Raw genomic sequence first — 18,145 nt, 5'->3', positions numbered from 1 at the left:
CTTAATGCTCCAGATATTCTGTTGTCGATTTTCAGGAGAAAACAGTATAATTTCTGAGACACTTTCCTTCACAAAAATGTCTTTTATGTTCTCCAAGGGCTAGGACTGTTCTCCCAACAAGAGCAGAGACAGGAGGAACCAAATCTAAGGTCTTCTCCTGGCGCTGCTCACTTACAACCCTAACAGACTGAGTGAAGGAAAGACAAATAAGGAGGCCTGAGGGAGCCAACACACAGAGCCTCTATAAACACTTCAGTTGAGAATGAATGGCTTTTGAAATAAATATTCAGCCTTGCTATTGATGCCAGAATAGCTGAAAATCAGAGCTCTTCACAGACACCTCTGAAGGTGCTTAAGGTGAATCTAATGCATACCCACAGAGCCCAGACCCCGATGGCTCCTAGATCTGAACCCAGGGGGATAAAAGTGGAACGGAGAGCCCAGACATGCACGATGAGGGTACAAGGAAAAGAGCGAGCTTTCCAAAACGAGCAGAGGAGCAGAGAACAACGGGAGAAGTAAGAGTTACATTCAAATATTTAAAGGTTAAAAGGACTACCAGGTAAAAAAGAAGTTAGACTGGTTCCCTGTACTTCTTTAAAAAGAAAAAAAAAAATCCACAGAGAAAAAAATACAGGGATCAGGTTTTAGCACAAAACACCAAAATCTTTAACCTGTCCAACTCTCCAGCAGTGAAGGGGGCTACACTGCAAAGTAGCAGGCTCCCAGTCACTGGCAATATCTGTGCAATGACAAGCTGAGGAACATAAGTCAAGGAACCTGTTTATTTTCATACAGGGAGTTATGGAAGCAATATGTTGTGATGACAAAAATCTGGAGTTTGGAACAGGAATGAGCAGAGCTCAAATATCAATCATGACACTCCGAGGAGGATTAGAGGAGTATATATCTCAGAGCCCGTGCAACATCCACTGCGGAGGGTTGTAAAAACGAGACGTCATGCATGACCAGCACTTACTAAGTGGGAGCTCTGATTTTTGTTGAGGTGAATGGTTTAAAATCCCCTAAAGACCCTTTCAGTGTAAGTTCTTTGAGTCTTTAAAAAAAATCACCTTGTAAGGAACAGTGGCTCTGCTGAGTCATTCTGAAGCAGCCACAGGAACCGAGATGAAGACCAGACCGGGTGGAGAACAGTAACAGACGAATGCTTAGGCCGCTCACTACCGGCCAGCGGCGGGCCAAGAACTGAAAACATGGTACTTCATTAAAGCCTCAAGATAGTCCTGTGAAGAAATATGATCTTCATCTCCCAGAGAGGAACCTGGAGCTCTGGGAGGTAACTGATTAGCCCAAGGTCACACAGCCAGGAAGTGATAGAGCTGGGATCTATCTATCCTGAGCTAGCTCTGACTCCAAGCCTGGGATCTGTAACCACTAGCTGATGCTGCTTTGGGTAAACCTGTGAGTAAGACCACTGTAACAGACACCTGGATAAGAGATTTTAAGAAAAGTTTTGACGAAGACTTGCCCATAAAAATGAAGCAAGACAGACCTCAAATAATTCTCTCCTTGGATGATGAGACAGAAGAATCCACCAGGGGGGAGAACACCTAAGGGGAAAGAGACGAGACAGCTGGCCACGATGAGAAACTGGAGGGAGATGGGCTTAACCTGAGCTATAAACAAAAGAAGGCTAGAGATAGAGACAGAAATATAAATGCGGGGAAGAGAGACAGCAGGATCTCCGAGGGGAGAAAACCAAAGGCTACCACGTACTAAGCGTTATTAAGTGTGTATTATGCTGTAGTAACTGTTGTGTTTTCCTATTTCATCTCTCTGAATCCTCCCAAAGGACTGAGGTGGGCCCTACCATCCCCTCCCTTTAGTAGATGGGACAACGAGGTCAAGAGCTGCTCAGGGTCACATGACACTGAAGATGAACTGGACATGCCCCTGGGCGGTCCACCTCTGGAGCCGCAACCTTAACCTATATGGACTGCCTATTCCCTTCAGGGGGATGGCCTAGGAAAAACCAGAAGGAAAAAATAACAGTAGCAGAAATAGAGGAGATCGTCCCATAGTACACAGGAAGAGCAGCCAGGTGACCATAAAATGGAACCAAGTATCTAAAAGGTGAGTATGGAAATAAAATGGAGGACCTGGGACTAGTGGGAAACCCAGAGAGCTGGAAGACGGAGCAGCCCTGCCAAAGAAGCTCAGATCTCACCAGTGTCCCTTGCTAAGAGCTGTTGCTGGGGACAGCAAAGACTAAGGAGAAAGGGCCATCCTTCACCCAAGGCCAGAAGGTCGCAGAGCAAGGAGCCGCAGGGCTATCTCGAAGGCAGTCGTGCTCAAACACATGGAAGGAGGCCCAATTTCTCTTTCTTATTTGCCAGCGAACAGTTTTCTGTTCCCACTATTCTGCTGCATGATGATTAATGGAATAGGCTTTTACTGCAGCCGTTTCCAACTACTTCAGCACACCCATTCAGACTGCTGGAGGGAAAGAACAAAATTAAACTCTTCAAAATTGCTAGCTGTACAGAAATAAACATATAGAGGGGGGCTATACCACTTCAGGTCTAACATTCATGCTTCTAATAGTTCCAGGCCTGTCATTTCCTTAATAATCTCCAATTTTCAAGTGGGTATATTTTGAATGCAAAAATTCTCTCCACCTCTATTCAGATATGCAAGTTTGTGCTTCAGCCCGAGGACAATTTATCAGAACAAAAACAAAACAAAACAGACCAAGAGACCTTCAAAACAAGCAGCAGAACCAGATGATTTATATTATAAAGCCAAGAATACCAAAAAAGACCCCTGGCTAGTTTGCATGTTTTGTGTTTTGTACAGTTGTGAATTTAAAAAAAAATAACCAGAACTTTAATAAAAGCAAGGAGTTATCAATGAGGATATGACTCAAAAGAATTCTCTTTTAGAAGTCCTGGTAGAAGAATTCTGGCAAAAATGCACATAACTATTTATGAAAGGAAGAAAATGTATGAAGATTCGCTTTAAAAATATGGTATCACATTCAGGCCTCCTTCACAAAAATTCTGTATCACCTCGAGTATCAGAACCTGTATCCTCTTCAACATACAAGTATCTGCTTCATTTTCACAATCCTTTGCTAATCCGGAGGGGGAAAAATCTGGTTAAAATAAAGATCCACATATTATTAAACCGAGTTAAAAACAGAACTTAGTAAAGGACTAGGTAGAGAGATAAGCAGTTCCCATTCTTAACACCTTTCTGTGCCTCCATGTTCCACCCACGCAGTCAGACTTTCAGAGTTCAGGGTGAAATTTCCTCCCCAGGTCACCGGATGGGGCCTTTAACTGAAGGAGTCTTTAGAAGCCGCGTGGCCCGTGGGCCTGCACACACAGCAACACCTCAGCAGAAACCAAGTACAGAGCTCGTCCATCTCGACTGCCTCGCTCTTGGGATTTAATGTTAAACTTCACAGTGGGTAGTGGCTGGGGAGATGCTCATTTTTACCGGCTGCTCAGCAAAACAGCAAGCAGACGAACACCATGGACACAGCAGCATGGTGAATTCTGATTTCCTCTGCTCTGAGAGCAGAAAGGACAACATGAATGCCACGTGTCCTGCATCTAATCCTCCAAGTGACCAGGACAGGACCACCTTTTCTGTCACCCATCAACAAACCAGCAACGCCTTCCAGCTGAACACAAAATACAAAGATAATCTCCGAGAAGAGCTGAGGGTAAACAACATTAGCTACTTTCAATCATTTCACTCTGGAATACCAAGGTGGGGCTGTACTGAAGAAACAATACCGAAGCTGTACTTCATCTCCATCTGGTCCAACTTAAAAAGTACTCACATGTTAAAAATGAAAATAAAATCCTGGTCTCTGGCTACTAAAGATCCATGGTCTAGATATTTTAACTAATACAGATGGTAAGGTGAGGGACAAAAGGGAGGTACAAACGGCTTGGATTATTCGATCCTAAACAAGGACCTTGTTACTGTCTACCAACCTGTTAAACATCATGGCTTTGGTTGAGTTCTACGACAAGTGACTGTTTTTTGTTCACACTCAAAGTGTTCCATCAATTCCAAAGCATGAGAATTTGATGTTGCCACGGCTGAAGGTTACATTTCCCTCTGTTTAGTGGTGCTGGGGTGGGGTGGGGGGAGGACAATTTCTTTTTTGTGTTGAAAGTTTTGCCTTCTACTAGGACGGCATGACAAATACAGCATCGTAAGTGATGGGGACTCTGAAACCCAGACCACAGCTGACTAGGAGCAGCAAATCTCTGGCCCGGAGAGGGAAGGTGACAACCGCCAGCGCCTGGGAATAGAAGTTTCCACAGCTCTACTCTTTAGGGCTCAGAACCTGAATAACCATGATGTCCACTTTATACCGAAAAGACTAGACCAGATCTGTACAACATGCTGACCAGAAGCCAAAATACTGGGTCAGTCTCACTTCGCAAAAAGAACCAAAACTGTTCAGTTGCATTATCAGCATGAATATGCTTTGTCATCCAAACCTGAGATCCTTGCCAATGTGTGTGTGTCCAGTCTAAGGCACGAGACACAGCTCTGACTCCCAGGTGCTACTCCCAGCTCCATCAGCTATGACTCATCCTCTTCTGACAAAAGGGGGACCTGAATAAAGTTACAGTAAAACACGCACACCTTCGTGTTCACTCCTAAACTCCATTTGAGGAGAAGACACTCAGAGACATTTTTAGCTTCATTCCCTCCCAAGTCGGCAATCCTGTTTCTCGGGTAACTAAAGCAACCCAAACTTCAAAATCTAGCCTCTTCATGAATTCAGAGCATTGTTGTTTTCTTGATGTTTCCTAGAGCAAGAAGAGGAAGGCCTTTGGAAACAGAAGTGTCCTGGCTCCACAAAACGTGGAAAAGAATTCCTTGGAAATGCCCATGTCCGTGGGCCCGTTCTGTGGGACTCCTATAGCATCATCTGACCTCCAGACTGAGAAAGGGGGAAACAACCCAGCTGTGCACATGCGAACAGCAATTACAAGCAAAGCATTGCCCTGCAGCCCCTGGGAAAACAGCCTCCTCCGTGTTCCCCATTCAGTACCCATCACCATCCTTCCACGTGCCTGAAACCTAAAACTCATCTTGAAAAATCTGTGAACTGGGAGTTTTACCATGTCCTTAACTATCTCCATCCTATTAAATCCCAAGGCTGGCCAGGCCTATCCCTTCTCTTGAGTCCAGTCCTTTGGCTCATCAGCATTACCATCCAACCCAGGCCACTGCTGCTTCTCTCTTGCATTAGAAAGTGACCAGCCAGGCGCCTGGGTGGCTCAGTGTGGTAAGCCTCTGCCTTCGGCTCAGGTCATGATCTCGGGGTCCTGGGATCGAGTCCTGCATCTGGCTCTCTGCTCCGCAGGGAGCCTGCTTCCTCCTCTCTCTCTCTCTCTCTCTCTCTCTCTGCCTGCCTCTCTGCCTACTTGTGATCTCTGTCAAATAAATAAATAAAATCTTAAAAAAAAAAAAAGAAAGTGACCAACCAGTCTTCTCTGTCCTCAGTGGAAGAGCCCTATCCAGACCTGCTGAATCAGACTCCTGAGAGGCAGACAGTCTCAGGACTCTTATCTTTTAAAATAATCACTTCAGGGGCGCCTGGGTGGCTCAGTGGGTTAAAGCCTCTGCTTTCGGCTCAGGTCATGACCCCAGGGTCCTGGGACCGAGCCCCGCATCAGGCTCTCTGCTCCGCGAGAAGCCTGCTTCCTCCTCTCTCTGCCTGCCTCTCTGCTTACCTGTGATTTCTCTCTGTCAAATAAATAAATAAAATCTTTAAAAATAAAAATAAATAAATAAATAAAATAAAATAATCACTTCAGAAATATTTTACCCAAACTCTGAAAAACATTGATAGAGACTTAGGAAAATTAAAATTAGCTTCGGTTCCATGTATCTCAGCTTGAACAATTCCAGAAAACTAAGCCTCTGTGTGATTGTCTTTCATACAGAAACAAGAGCAAATGCTTAATGTCTAAGATCATCACAAGGACAAATACAAGTAAAAGCACTTTCTAAGCTGGAAAATGCTATGTAAGAGGTAACCAGTAACAACAGATTTCTAGTTAACGCACATATTACATTTGGTAGCCACCCTAGGCTTCTCTATTCTGAATCTGGAGCAACTAGAATCTCCTAATGTGTAGATTATTTTAAAATTATAATAATTATATATGAAATATATACCTATGATTATAAAAGATCATCAAAAAGTACCTGAAAATGACAGGGATGCCTGCCGGGGGTTGGAGGGGGTAGGGGCTCAGTCGGTTGAGCGCCTCGTTTTGGCTCAGGTCATGATCTCAGGGTAGTGGGACTGAGCCCCACACAGGGCTCTGCATTCAGTGCAGAGTCTGCTGGAGATTCTCTCTCCTTCTCCCTCTGCCCCTCCCACTTGTGCTCTCTCTCTAAAATAAATAAATCTTAAAAAAAAAAAAAAAAAAGTAACTGAAAATGACAGAAACACACACCCCCTACTAAGGGCCTCTTTTTGTTATCATATTTGGCAATTAATTGGTGGGGGTCAGGAATGATCAAATGTCTAGCAAGGCATGACTGTGCACCATTCAGAAGCACAGCCCCTTCTAGAAACAGAAACTAATTTTTCATAGCCTTGGCCCTGGAGAAAATGTAATAAAATGGAAACAACATACTATTTTTGAATCACAGGTCTGTGATCTTACAGAAGAAGCTAAACTCTAGAATAGTTTCTGTGTACTCCTTAGGGGTACTCCTTTGGGAACCCAATGAAAAGCCAGTATCACTTTCCTCAGAATATTACCTGTAAATGCAAACTTTTACCTAAAGTCCATTTATTCTTTCCCATACAATAGGGGGTAATGATAACTACCTCTCATGGTACTGGGATGTCATTATCAGAAACAAAGTATTGAAAAGCACTTTGTAAATTATAAAGACGGTTACTATTATTACTTCTATTTTCAAGAGTGAATCTTAGCACCAACAGAATAATTTGGCAGAAAAGTTTAAGAAGCCTCTCACTCTGTACCCACATTTGCCTATGATGTCCACCCAGTAACAAGCTAGAAATGGATCTTCCAAAGAACATAACAAAATGCCCCAATAAGCACATGAAAAGATGCTTGGCATCATTAGTCATTGGAGAAATGCAAATCAAAATCACAAATGAGATACTGCTAAGAGACCTAAAGTGAAAGGCCTGTTTCTCAACTATAAAATGGGGAGGTTAACTAGCCATACTTATGCTAGTATCTGGTCCTTCAAGTTTATACTTTGGATGCTCCCCTAAGCACACCTGAATGTTGGTTTCAGCTTTATAGCTGCCATAAGGGCCTATGCTGCAAGGGCTTCAGCTGTAAGAGAGCAGCCTTGTAGGGTGTACCCACTTGCTTACAGCTGTTTCTTCTGAGCCCGTCAGATGGATAAACACAGAAATGACCCCTAGACTTGTGCACTGTAAGTATCTAAAAAGTTGTTATCTCTGTACCTCTTGGCGCTTTGCACAAGGCCTCTGCACAAACCCTGCATGTTCAGCAAACATTTGCTCAACTGGGTGGTTTGTCACAAGCAAGTCATAACCACAGCACAAGAAATAACTCCAAACAGGGAAGAGAGTTTACATTAATACCATTTATGAAAAAGAGTTCCATCAGGTATAGATACCGTTTTCTAAAAAATTCTGTATATTAAAATCCATTTTTCAACTAGCAACCATAAAACCGGAACAGAGGGATGTGGAAATATTCATAATATTTTAACATGCATACCTCCATAACAAACTACTCCCATTCACACTGATGCACCACAGCCTGCAGACAAAACACAGCCCTAGTAAATTCAACAGCGTCAGTGATGAGGTAAGAGGACTGCGGTCCCACTCACGTCTGAAATCCTTCTCCACCAACTAGGAACACGACTCTGGGAAGAAGTCTTTGTACCCCTGGTTCTTGCTTCAACACTATCATTTACAGGGAAAGTGTAAGTCAGGCAGGTTCGACTAAAAGAATATCAACTTGATTCACCACTTTATGAAGTTAAAAACAGAAGTACACAAAGCGACACACAGCACGGCATTTGAGCAGCGCCTGTGACCTGCCCCACCCTGGCCAGGGGGCAGCTTGGCCAGACAGTACACAGATGGGACATGTGAGCAGAGTCCTCACAGCCACGTGGTGGCTTATAACCAACTCACCCTTGTTCAGATAAAGTGAAACATTCATTAAGGGAAGGAAACAGAAATCTGACCTCGCAGAGACCAGTTCTGCTCACCAGTCACAAGCCCATGTATGTCTATCAGCACAGGTAACCCACAAACGTCAGACCTGAGTTGGCTGGAACCAACCTGACCTCCCTTCTAGGACGTCTGTGGGATTCAGCAGGGTTTTCTCTAGCACTAAGGCTCCCTGAAAACACACACACTTCTCAGCTGTCCCGGGGGCTGCTCCTCTTTCTTGTCAGGTGACAGGTAGCAACAAGCCCCGGGGCAGGCCTTTCCAGGCTCCAGCGGCCTAGCATCTGCCTTCACAACCTTGGCACCTGCCTGGGAGCTGCTGTCTACTTCGGAGCCTCGCCCTAAAGCAGAACGGCGGGTGTGTGCTTGACAAAGCAAGAGCCCAAAATATAGGAAATTAAGCTTTCTTGTATTTTTAAGAAGTTCCTGCCTACAAAAAAGAGCCCAAAGGAAGCAAACAAAGCATTTGGAGTAGGGGTTTGAAGCTAAACCTGCATTCAGAAAAGAGTTCACAGGAAGCCAACAAAACATCTGAACGGCGGGAAGGGGAGAGTAACCCAATGACAGACATCAAAACCAGCATTTCGCTGACATTCATAGAGATTCTATCGTGATACATCCATTAATTCCTTTAGATCTGGACCTGGAGCACAGCACAAAAACAAGGCCCTCGCTGAGATAATTATCCACCATAACCACGTTAATCTAGTGTATGTTCAGCACTTGCACTCTGGCTACAAAGTCAAAAATCATCCCATGCAGGACACTAGGGGCTGTTTTTCCATTTAACATTATAAAAAGGAGTCAAATATAAGTGAATGCCCTCTAAGTTGCAGCTGGAAACTATCGGTAATCCCTGAGTCATCTTAAGCTTTGACTCTGGCTTCTCCGTATCTTGAAGAAGGCCTAGAAGCCGCCGTGAGTGGCTTACAGCCGACTCAATTCAGCATAATTGATACCTGCTTAAAAGGGAAACGTGATCATCCTTACTACTGCTAACATCCCATTAAGGCTAAAAGTTAATTAGGCTGTGTTCCATAAAGTCAATTTGAGGCATTTGTCTCAATAGCATTATTGTAATTATTCCTCATCAAAACGAATACCACCTCCTACTGCGCACCAATGTCTTGTGTAAACAACAGCAAAAATCCATAACTCACATTCCATTCCCCACCTGAGTTATTTAAGTAGGTTTGTGTTTACACAGAACGGAAAAGGGGGATTCATAGACATGAACACTTTAAAAAAATATATAAAGGTATGTTTAAAACATCTTGCTTTAAGTTCCCAAAGGCCTGGCACATAAAAGCAAACTAAATAAATAGCATGGCGAATTATACGTATCATAACAAAACCACCAGAAGTCAAAAAGAGAAGTACCTATTAAAGTCAACCTATTACATATGCTGGTGCCTGAGAACAGATCCCACAAAACGCTGACTGAATGAGCACACATGGCGGCCTGCGTGTGCGCTCTTGAGCCCTCCACATCCACCCCGACACTCCAGCTTCCAACCACTCCTCAGAGGGCTCTGGCAAAGTGCTGAGCACAGGAAATAAACAGAGGCATCAGGAAACAGCCCCCCCACCCCCAAAGATATTTCTAGTGACAAAGGAAAGAAGGTAATTTCCCTGGCAAATTTTTCCTCAAGACCAAGAATTTAAACACAGCAAAGTAATGGCCTTAAGTGAGTCTTTTAAAATTATATTTAATAAAACATAAATAAAATTTAATCGTTAGAGAAACAAAACAAATGCATCGAAGTCCAAAAGAAAGAGTGGTTTATCATAGAGCCTACATACCATACAGATATTGACCTCTAGTAACTGTTAATACTGGAATTAAAACATTTTAAAAATTGTGCTTCAGGAGGAAAACTAAACTGCAATCATATTTTGTTATTACTCGCCCACTGATATCATCAGTGGCAAAATGGTGAGACCATAATGGGGCAAGGGTGGTGATGAGAGAAAGGCAGGAGGGACGAGGCCAAGGAAGGTGAACCCCAGAAATGTAAACAACCCCGAGTTTAACCCTGGGTATGGACAGCAGGTGCTCTCTGAACAGCGCTTCTCAAACTCAGCTGCACATTAGAAGCACCTGGAATGCTTTCACTATCCCAATGCCCAGGTTCTCGCTGCCCCCCTGCCCAGTCAAATCTAGTCTCTAGAGGTGGGGGACCCAGATACCAGTTGTTTTTTAAAGTTCCCCGGGTGATTTCAATCTGTAGTCAAGTTGCAGACCCAGTGCCTTTGTCTATAAAAGGCCTCAAGTGAAATAATTCTATAGTTAGAGGCTGATGATGACGTGTCTGTCATCCCTCAAAGGAAAATAAAATATCGACGAACAGTGGAACTAGTCGTAAGTCAAGAATTCAAGTTCCAATCCTGCCCCCTCCCCGACTTATATGACTTTTCAGCAAATCACTTGATTTCCTTGGGCCTCAATGCATATTCCTTTCCACAAGAAGGGATTCTACACGGTCTGTAAGAACCCATTTAGTGATATTTTGTTTACATACTAATAAAGAAATACTTTCAAATAGGATGGTTTGGCCAGGTTAGTGATTTTGAGGTAAATCAGGATCCCAGTTTTACTTATTTACACTTTAAGAGCTGGACCCACCAGTAAAAACTGAGTGAATTCTGCATATGTCAGGTGTCTTTTTCTTTCTTTTCCAAAATGTAGTTGCACAAATTCTGAATCCCAGTTAAACGGAATATGTTGGTGAATTGTAGTCTGTCCAAAAACTTGCTTAACGTCCTCTGAAAAGAGAAAAGAAAAACTGATTAAAACAAATCAGATTCATCCTTATATAGTAAGTTATTAAAAGGATAGTTATTTTCCTCTTACAAAAATAATTCAATTTTAAAACAACACAGGTTATAAAACCATAGCAAAAATAAAAGTTGGAATCTTCATGAATTAGTGAAGAACCCAAAATTAAAAGTCCCACTAATAAAGAGAAAAAAAAAAATCAAGAAGTCACACACACATATACACCCATGTGTGCGTGTGTCCGTTCATGCACCTAGAAGGAAGTGGGAAACCAAACCAAAATAATAATTTATTTATTTATTTTTTTAAAAAGATTTTATTTATTTATTTGACAGAGATCACAAGTAGTCAGAGAGGCAGGCAGAGAGAGAGAGAGGAAAGCAGGCTCCCCGCTGAGCAGAGAGCCTGATGCGGGGCTCGATCCCAGGACCCTGAGATCATGACCTGAGCCGAAAGCAGAGGCTTTAACCCACTGAGCCACCCAGGCGCCCCCAAAATAATAATTTAAACCTAGTATCATCATCTCACATATTTTGTTTCAACAAATATTATTTTCTAAACACAGGGGACATAATTCAACTGTTAGTGGCAGGAAACACATATACACATATAGAAACACATACAGCACTATACAAGTCTTCAATATAGTCCTTTTTCAAGTCATTAAAAAGTTCTTGATGATTTAATAATATTGGTTCTCTCAATCCATGAGCATGGAATATTCTTCCATTTGTTTGTGTTGTCTTCAAGTGACATAAGTCAGAGAAAGACAAATAACCATGGGACTTCACTCATATGTGGAATTTAAGGAACACATGATGGTGACTACATTTATCATGGTAAGCACTGAATATACAGAGAATTGCTAAGTCATTATGTTGTACTCCCGAAACTAATACAACACTGTATGCTAAATACACTTCCATTTTTTAAAATTATCGAGGATTTAGAAATCAGTTAGATGTATCTTGAAGCACATATTCAATAGTGCTAAGACTCTATCTGAGCTTTAAGAAGTTCCACTGGTCATGAGAGAAAGGCACCTGAAGACAAAGGTGATGGGGAGTAGAGTCCAAAGCCCAATTCTTCAACTCGGCACTGCACTTGCCCACAGAATCCCATTTCAGATGGGCACCAAATGTACTTGTACTGATCCTTTACCTCGTTTGGGCCTCTATCACAAATCGTCTGAAAACTGACAAAGAAAACAAGAACAGGGAAAACCTGATTTTTCTAAAGCTTCACATTTCTCTTTACAAGTCTCCCCCTCCCAACAAAAATGTGTGTGTGAAAGGCAGAGGGACACATATTATTATATTAATGAGGTTCTGTCCTGGCCTTCACTTCCTTAAATATATCTACCAAACCTGCTCATTTTTATGACCAAGCTATACCTTCGGGATTTTTTCCCTCCTTTGCACCTATTTTAAAAAAGAATAAAGAAGATAATCCTTCAGGTTTCTGAAAGGAGCCAAAAACTTTGGCACAGGTTTCCACTGTTCCCCCAAATCTACTACTTCTAGCGCATTACAACCCCAAGTTTTTATTCCATGCTTTTAACATTTCCAGGATTTTTTTTTTTTTTTTTAAGTTTGGCTATGAAGAAACAGCAGTGCTGCCATCAGCAGAAGGATGGGTGTTTACCTACACAGTAAAAATCAGAACTACACTGGGCATAAATTTTATAAAAGGTGGCAGAAAATCTCAGCTGCCCTAATGAAGACAGTAACACTAGAAGTTTTAAAGTACAACCTTTAATTTCTCTGACTTTATTCTGCCTTCCCCACTTTTAGGAAAAACAGAGAGGACATAAGGAAAAAGGAAGTGAAACAAGAACTGGGGTTTAAAAGGAAAAAAAAAAAAAAAGAAAAGAAAGACCCCCCCACCCCCACCCAAGAGAGTGGGGGTAACAGTCATCCTTGATGAAATAAATTAAGCAGGAAAAACAAGTTTCTTTACAGCTCTAAACATCCGAAAAGAAATTCCTAACCCGGAATTCCAGTGACTAACCTTTCTCAGACACTGCTCGTGTGCCAGGGACTGTTCTAATGGTGCTACGCACAAGTTGTACAAGAGACAGTGCCCCCAGAAAATCCGTGGCTCCTTTCCATTCTCCATTTCCACACCTCTGCATGAAGCAGGCCCCACAGAGGTTCCGGGAAGGCTCCCACCATCTTCTAACCTAGACCAATAAAGTATCTAGTGGGAGATGATGTTCAAATGACAAAGATGGGACCAAAAGAAAAAACACAATTTTTTACACTATAAGTAAACATTTCATAGCATAATAAAATGCAAGCAAGAACAGTGTCCTAGCCACTTTTCTGCCAAGCATGCTTGTGGAGTAAAGTTTCATGCAATAATCCTGCATACCTATCAAAAATGACATCCTTCTTTTTCCGGACCTCTCTCTCCTTCACTGTCCCATAGAAAGTAACAGACTGTAGTAGGCAAATGCTGGTATCTAAAGCTATGGCACTTATTATCCATTTTAATATATTTACGGTCTAAAACTGGAAATATACGTGCATAAATTTAAGTCATTCAAAAATTAGTAAATGAATTTAAAATATGCCTCACCATAACCTAATTAGTTTTTCTATAATTAAAGTAACATTTACTGCCTGCTAGAGGCTCTGACTTGAATTCAAAACATGAACTGTGAACCCTTAAGTCGAGCACCTTCTGCCACTATTCCACAGAGCTGCTCTCTCCTATGAAGCCTGCCTGGAGTACTGACATCCAGTCACTCTAAAGCGCAGAGCTATATGTGATCCCGAAGATGTAACACCACGTACTGTCAATCCTACAGACCTGTACCATTGGTAATAATCAGTTTTCAAGATATATTTATATAATATGTATATATAAGCAGATATGTGTTGTGAGTGCATGTATTTATTATGTATCTTTTTTTTTTTTTAAAGATTTTATTTTTATTTATTTGACAGAGAGAAATCACAAGTAGATGGAGAGGCAGGCAGAGAGAGAGAGAGGGAAGCAGGCTCCCTGCTGAGCAGAGAGCCCGATGCGGGACTCGATCCCAGGACCCTGAGATCATGACCTGAGCCGAAGGCAGCGGCTTAACCCACTGAGCCACCCAGGCGCCCTATTATGTATCTTTTCTTTCCACCTAGATGATCAGCACCTCCAGAGCAAAGGGCCTTCTGTTCACATCTGATTCTCCCACCATGGCTGGTTTAGTAGGTTTAGAGCAACTACCTACTAAATAGAATTTAAATGAGTCAGTAAATGTTGACAGTAGAGCAACAGATTAAAGACAGTGGCATTAACCCTTTGAGGCACTATAGATTCCACTTACTGAGAAGCTATTTCAACAATCATTTCCCAGGGGCGCCTGGATGGCTCAGTTGGTTAAGCGACTACCTTCAGCTCAGGTCATGATCCCGGGAGTCCCGAGATCGAGTCCCGCATCGGGCACCCTGCTCGGCAAGGAGTCGTCTTTTCCCTCTGACCTCTTCCCTCTCATGCTCTCTTTCTCTCTCATTCTCTCTCTCTCAAATAAATAAAATCTTTAAAAAGAAATACACACACACGCACCACAATCATTTCCTAAGATTTCAGGGAGGTACATATTATGAATCATCAGTTCTGCTTAATAAAGTCTTCAGTTCCACTCCTAGACTGACTCCTATCTATCAGGAGGGTTGAGGGTCTGCATTTTAACCAGAATAGCTAGTGTTTCTGATACAAGGGTCGGTCTATGGTCTAAGACCTCATTTTTTAAAAAACTGCCCCAAAAAGTTATGGAAAAGTTAGATTCACTCTTTCCTAACTTTTAACTTCTCACTGAGAGACAAACATATGACAGGATGGAGGTAGGAAAGAGTCTCCAGTCCAGCAAATGTAATCCAGTAACATGTAGACACAGACCACTTATAGACACAACAGGACTCACAGGGCTGCCACACTGTGCAACCCAGTGGATGACCTCCTCTTCACGTCCCATGCGTCTGATGCTCCCTGGAGCTGGACGGGCTCCACTGGACATGACCCTGAGAATGTGGTCCCTCTACTAGCTCTCAGCTGCTCTGACAATCTGGCTATGGTAAGAACGCCAGGGCTCAGCTAGCTAACTGACAGCTCGGAAGTAGCGCAGCCACTGTGCACAGTGTACTCGCCATGTGGGAAGCCGAACAGGGGGAGAAGGCGTGCTGCTGTATCCAAGTCTAATCCATAAGAAACAACTAAACAGCAGACCCTCACAGTACCACAGGAAGTGTTCACCTGCAGGAGTTCCTCGTGGCAAGGAAACAGAAGCCATCAGGAGGGGGGCCCTTCTAGAAGAGAAAAAGGCTTCTTGGAGAAGACACAACATGATCGGGATCCTGAAGACTGCCAAGGACTTATCCAGATAAATCTGTGAGGGAGTTTTTCAGTGGAGAGCAACAGCATGGAAAAGGGTTCATTTCCTCTGAAGTGAATTAAGGGTCCAATCAGAGTGCTTTGGACCAAAGCCACCCAGGGTCACAGACACATGACAGATCCTGCTCCAGGCAGTTATAGACGCTGGCTTCACTTGCCAGACCAAATATTATTTTTAAACCCCAAGGACTTGACGCCACACTTACGGTGAAGAAAAGGTTGCTGTGGAAGAAGAACTGTTCACGGGACTCTGCAGAGAAAAAGACCCAGGGGCTTTTTTTTAAAAAAAACCATTTGGTACAATTTCTACAAAATTCATTTTACACTTTCCTAATTCACCTAATAGAGGTTTATGTATTCAAATATCTTAAGACTGCCAGGCCATTGTAACTGGAGAGACCAGATGACTGTGCAAGAGGGAAGCAGGATTCTTCCTAAAAAGAGAACTACCAATATTTCTACTCGTTTTCATCACTAATCAACTCTTTTAAAGAAGTAAAATATCAAGTTTTGCCACTCTGGAAAACTCACACATTTTGTACAAAAGTACTGAACAGGTTCCCAAGTCAATGATTACTTCATCCTGTTCTGTAAGTCATTCTGGGGCCTTTGTCTTCTGAAATGCTTTGTCTCTATAACTTTCCTTTCACTTCATGAACACAAACATCCGTGAGCCAAGAGTCACAATGGGTCCTGGAATTCCCCCCTTCACTTTGGAAGGCAGTGTAATATCACCTCAGGTTAATATTCTTTTCTCCTTTTAGCAGGTACAAAGAGCTTTCTCTTCTAACATTTGATTGTTGGAGATCTGACTGCCTAGTAAGGCAACAAAAAGGTAAGAGTACTCTTCCTATTTTATAGCTAGAAAATTAGAAACTAAAAACCAAAGCAATTTCCAATTTCTGCTCTGGACTCTGGATCCCACTGGAAATTCCATGAGCTTTACCATAAAAGACTCCAGGAATCAACCTGAAGGCCATCCTATCACTAAACCTTTCCACTCTCTGACCTTTCCAAACCTAACTTGTATTCCTGGATGGGAAAGAGGAAACCCCAAATGTTCTGAAACCCCAAATGTTCTAGGCTTTTTGGTTACGTATTTGGTTCACTGAGCTACATATGTAACGATAATTCATACTTCATCAGTTGATAGCTTTCAAATAAGCACCAGAGGACAGATTTATCACTAACTTAAAAAGAATGAGAAGAAGGTCTATCCTGGTCTAAAACACAAGGACTTAAAACTGTAACCCCAGGTAGAGGTCAAATAGGCCAAGAAGCAAAACTGAATTACCACTGAAATAGGAATGAGGCACCACATTATGTGTTTTAGGTATTTAAAGTTGTACTTTTCTTAGCGCAGCCACTACTCTTGAAAGTAAAAACAAATTAGAATGCTTATCTCTTAAAGTATAATCACTGTTATTTCAGTCTGTGCCAAACAATGTTTGGAAGGCATACAGTTCCCATAATATCACCAAATAATGGTGGTATTATTTAAAGCAAGACTTACCAAATAAGCTCAAGGATCCTCTGAGTTTATCTGTGAGACTTTGCTTTCCCCATAAATGTTTCCAGCCTAAATGTCCACCGTACTTTTTTTAAAGATTACAAAAAGACAATTATTGGCAATTGTTTGTGGCAACTGTTTCTTTCCTAAACATAACCTCAAAAAGTCAAGTAATTTCTCTGAAGTTAATAAATTTCTCAGGCTACAGAGTATGTTATAGCAGAAAAAGTTGTAAATTTTTAAAACTGGGTCATGGACAACATCATGTTGTCTGTAGAAAGTCCTAAGGACTCCACTAAAAAACTCTTAGAACTTAAAAATGAATCCAGCAAGGCTAAAGGATATAAAATCAATATACAAAAATCAACTGTGTTTCTAGACACCAAAAGTAATCAACCAAAAAATGAAATTAAGAAAATAACTCCATTTATAATAGCCTCAAAAAGAAAAAATATACTTAAGGATAAATTGAACAAGACACGCAAAACTCATACTCCAAAAACTACAAAACACTGTTGACAGAAATTAAAGACTTAAATAAATGGGAAAATATTCCATGTTCATAGACTGGAAGACTTAATTTGTTAAGGTAGCAGTATTATCCCAAAGTGATCTACAGATTCAGTAGATCCATCATCAAAAGTCTAGCTGGCTTCTTTGCAGAAATAGACCAGTTGACCCTAAAATTCATATGGAAATTTAAGAGACCTAGAAGAGCCAAAACAATCTTGAAAAAGAACAAAGTTATAATTTAAATTTACTACAAAAATAGAGTAATCAAGACTGCATGGTACTGATATAAAGACAGACATACAGACAGATAGAAAAGAACTAAGTGTCAAGAAATTAAACGTGTTTTTGGTCACTTGCTTTCAATAAGAATGACAAGATAATTAAACATGGAAAGATTAGTCTTTTTAACAAAAAAATAAAATAAAATAAGAAGTAGTTAGAACCCTACCTCACAATATATACAAAAACTCACTCGAAATAGAGCAAAGAACTAAGTATAAGAGCTAAAACTGTGAAGCTCTTACTGGAAAACACAGGCATATATTTCTCTGACTCAAGATTAACAATGATCTTGATTATGACACATGCGACACATGAAAATAATAAATTGGATTTCATCAAAATTTCAAACTTCTGTTCTCTAAAGGATACGATCAGCAAAGTGAAAAGACAAATTACAAAATGGCAGGAAAATTCTGCAACTCATGTACCTGATAAAGAACTTTGGAACATATAAAGAACCCTTGTAACTCAA

General features: G+C 41.6%; 1 protein-coding gene across 6 annotated transcripts in view; it reads right to left on the bottom strand.

Moving 5' to 3' along the window:
- SLC25A13 (solute carrier family 25 member 13) overlaps nucleotides 1-18,145 on the bottom strand; it is a 181,831-nt gene that overhangs the window by 80,763 nt on the left and 82,923 nt on the right. For 5 of the 6 annotated variants that reach the window (XM_032304864.1, XM_032304867.1, XM_032304865.1 and 2 more), the window contains one exon: nucleotides 10,830-10,969. In XM_032304864.1, coding sequence (XP_032160755.1) covers nucleotides 10,830-10,969 — 140 coding nt within the window. Of the gene's footprint in view, nucleotides 1-10,829; nucleotides 10,970-12,992; nucleotides 13,132-18,145 lie in introns of those variants that run through there. The other variant, XM_032304870.1, reaches the window with a different exon arrangement.

This window comes from Mustela erminea, chromosome 11 (genome assembly GCF_009829155.1).
Source record: "Mustela erminea isolate mMusErm1 chromosome 11, mMusErm1.Pri, whole genome shotgun sequence".
NCBI lineage: Eukaryota > Metazoa > Chordata > Mammalia > Carnivora > Mustelidae > Mustela > Mustela erminea.
This window is presented reverse-complemented; position numbering and strand designations above follow the sequence as displayed.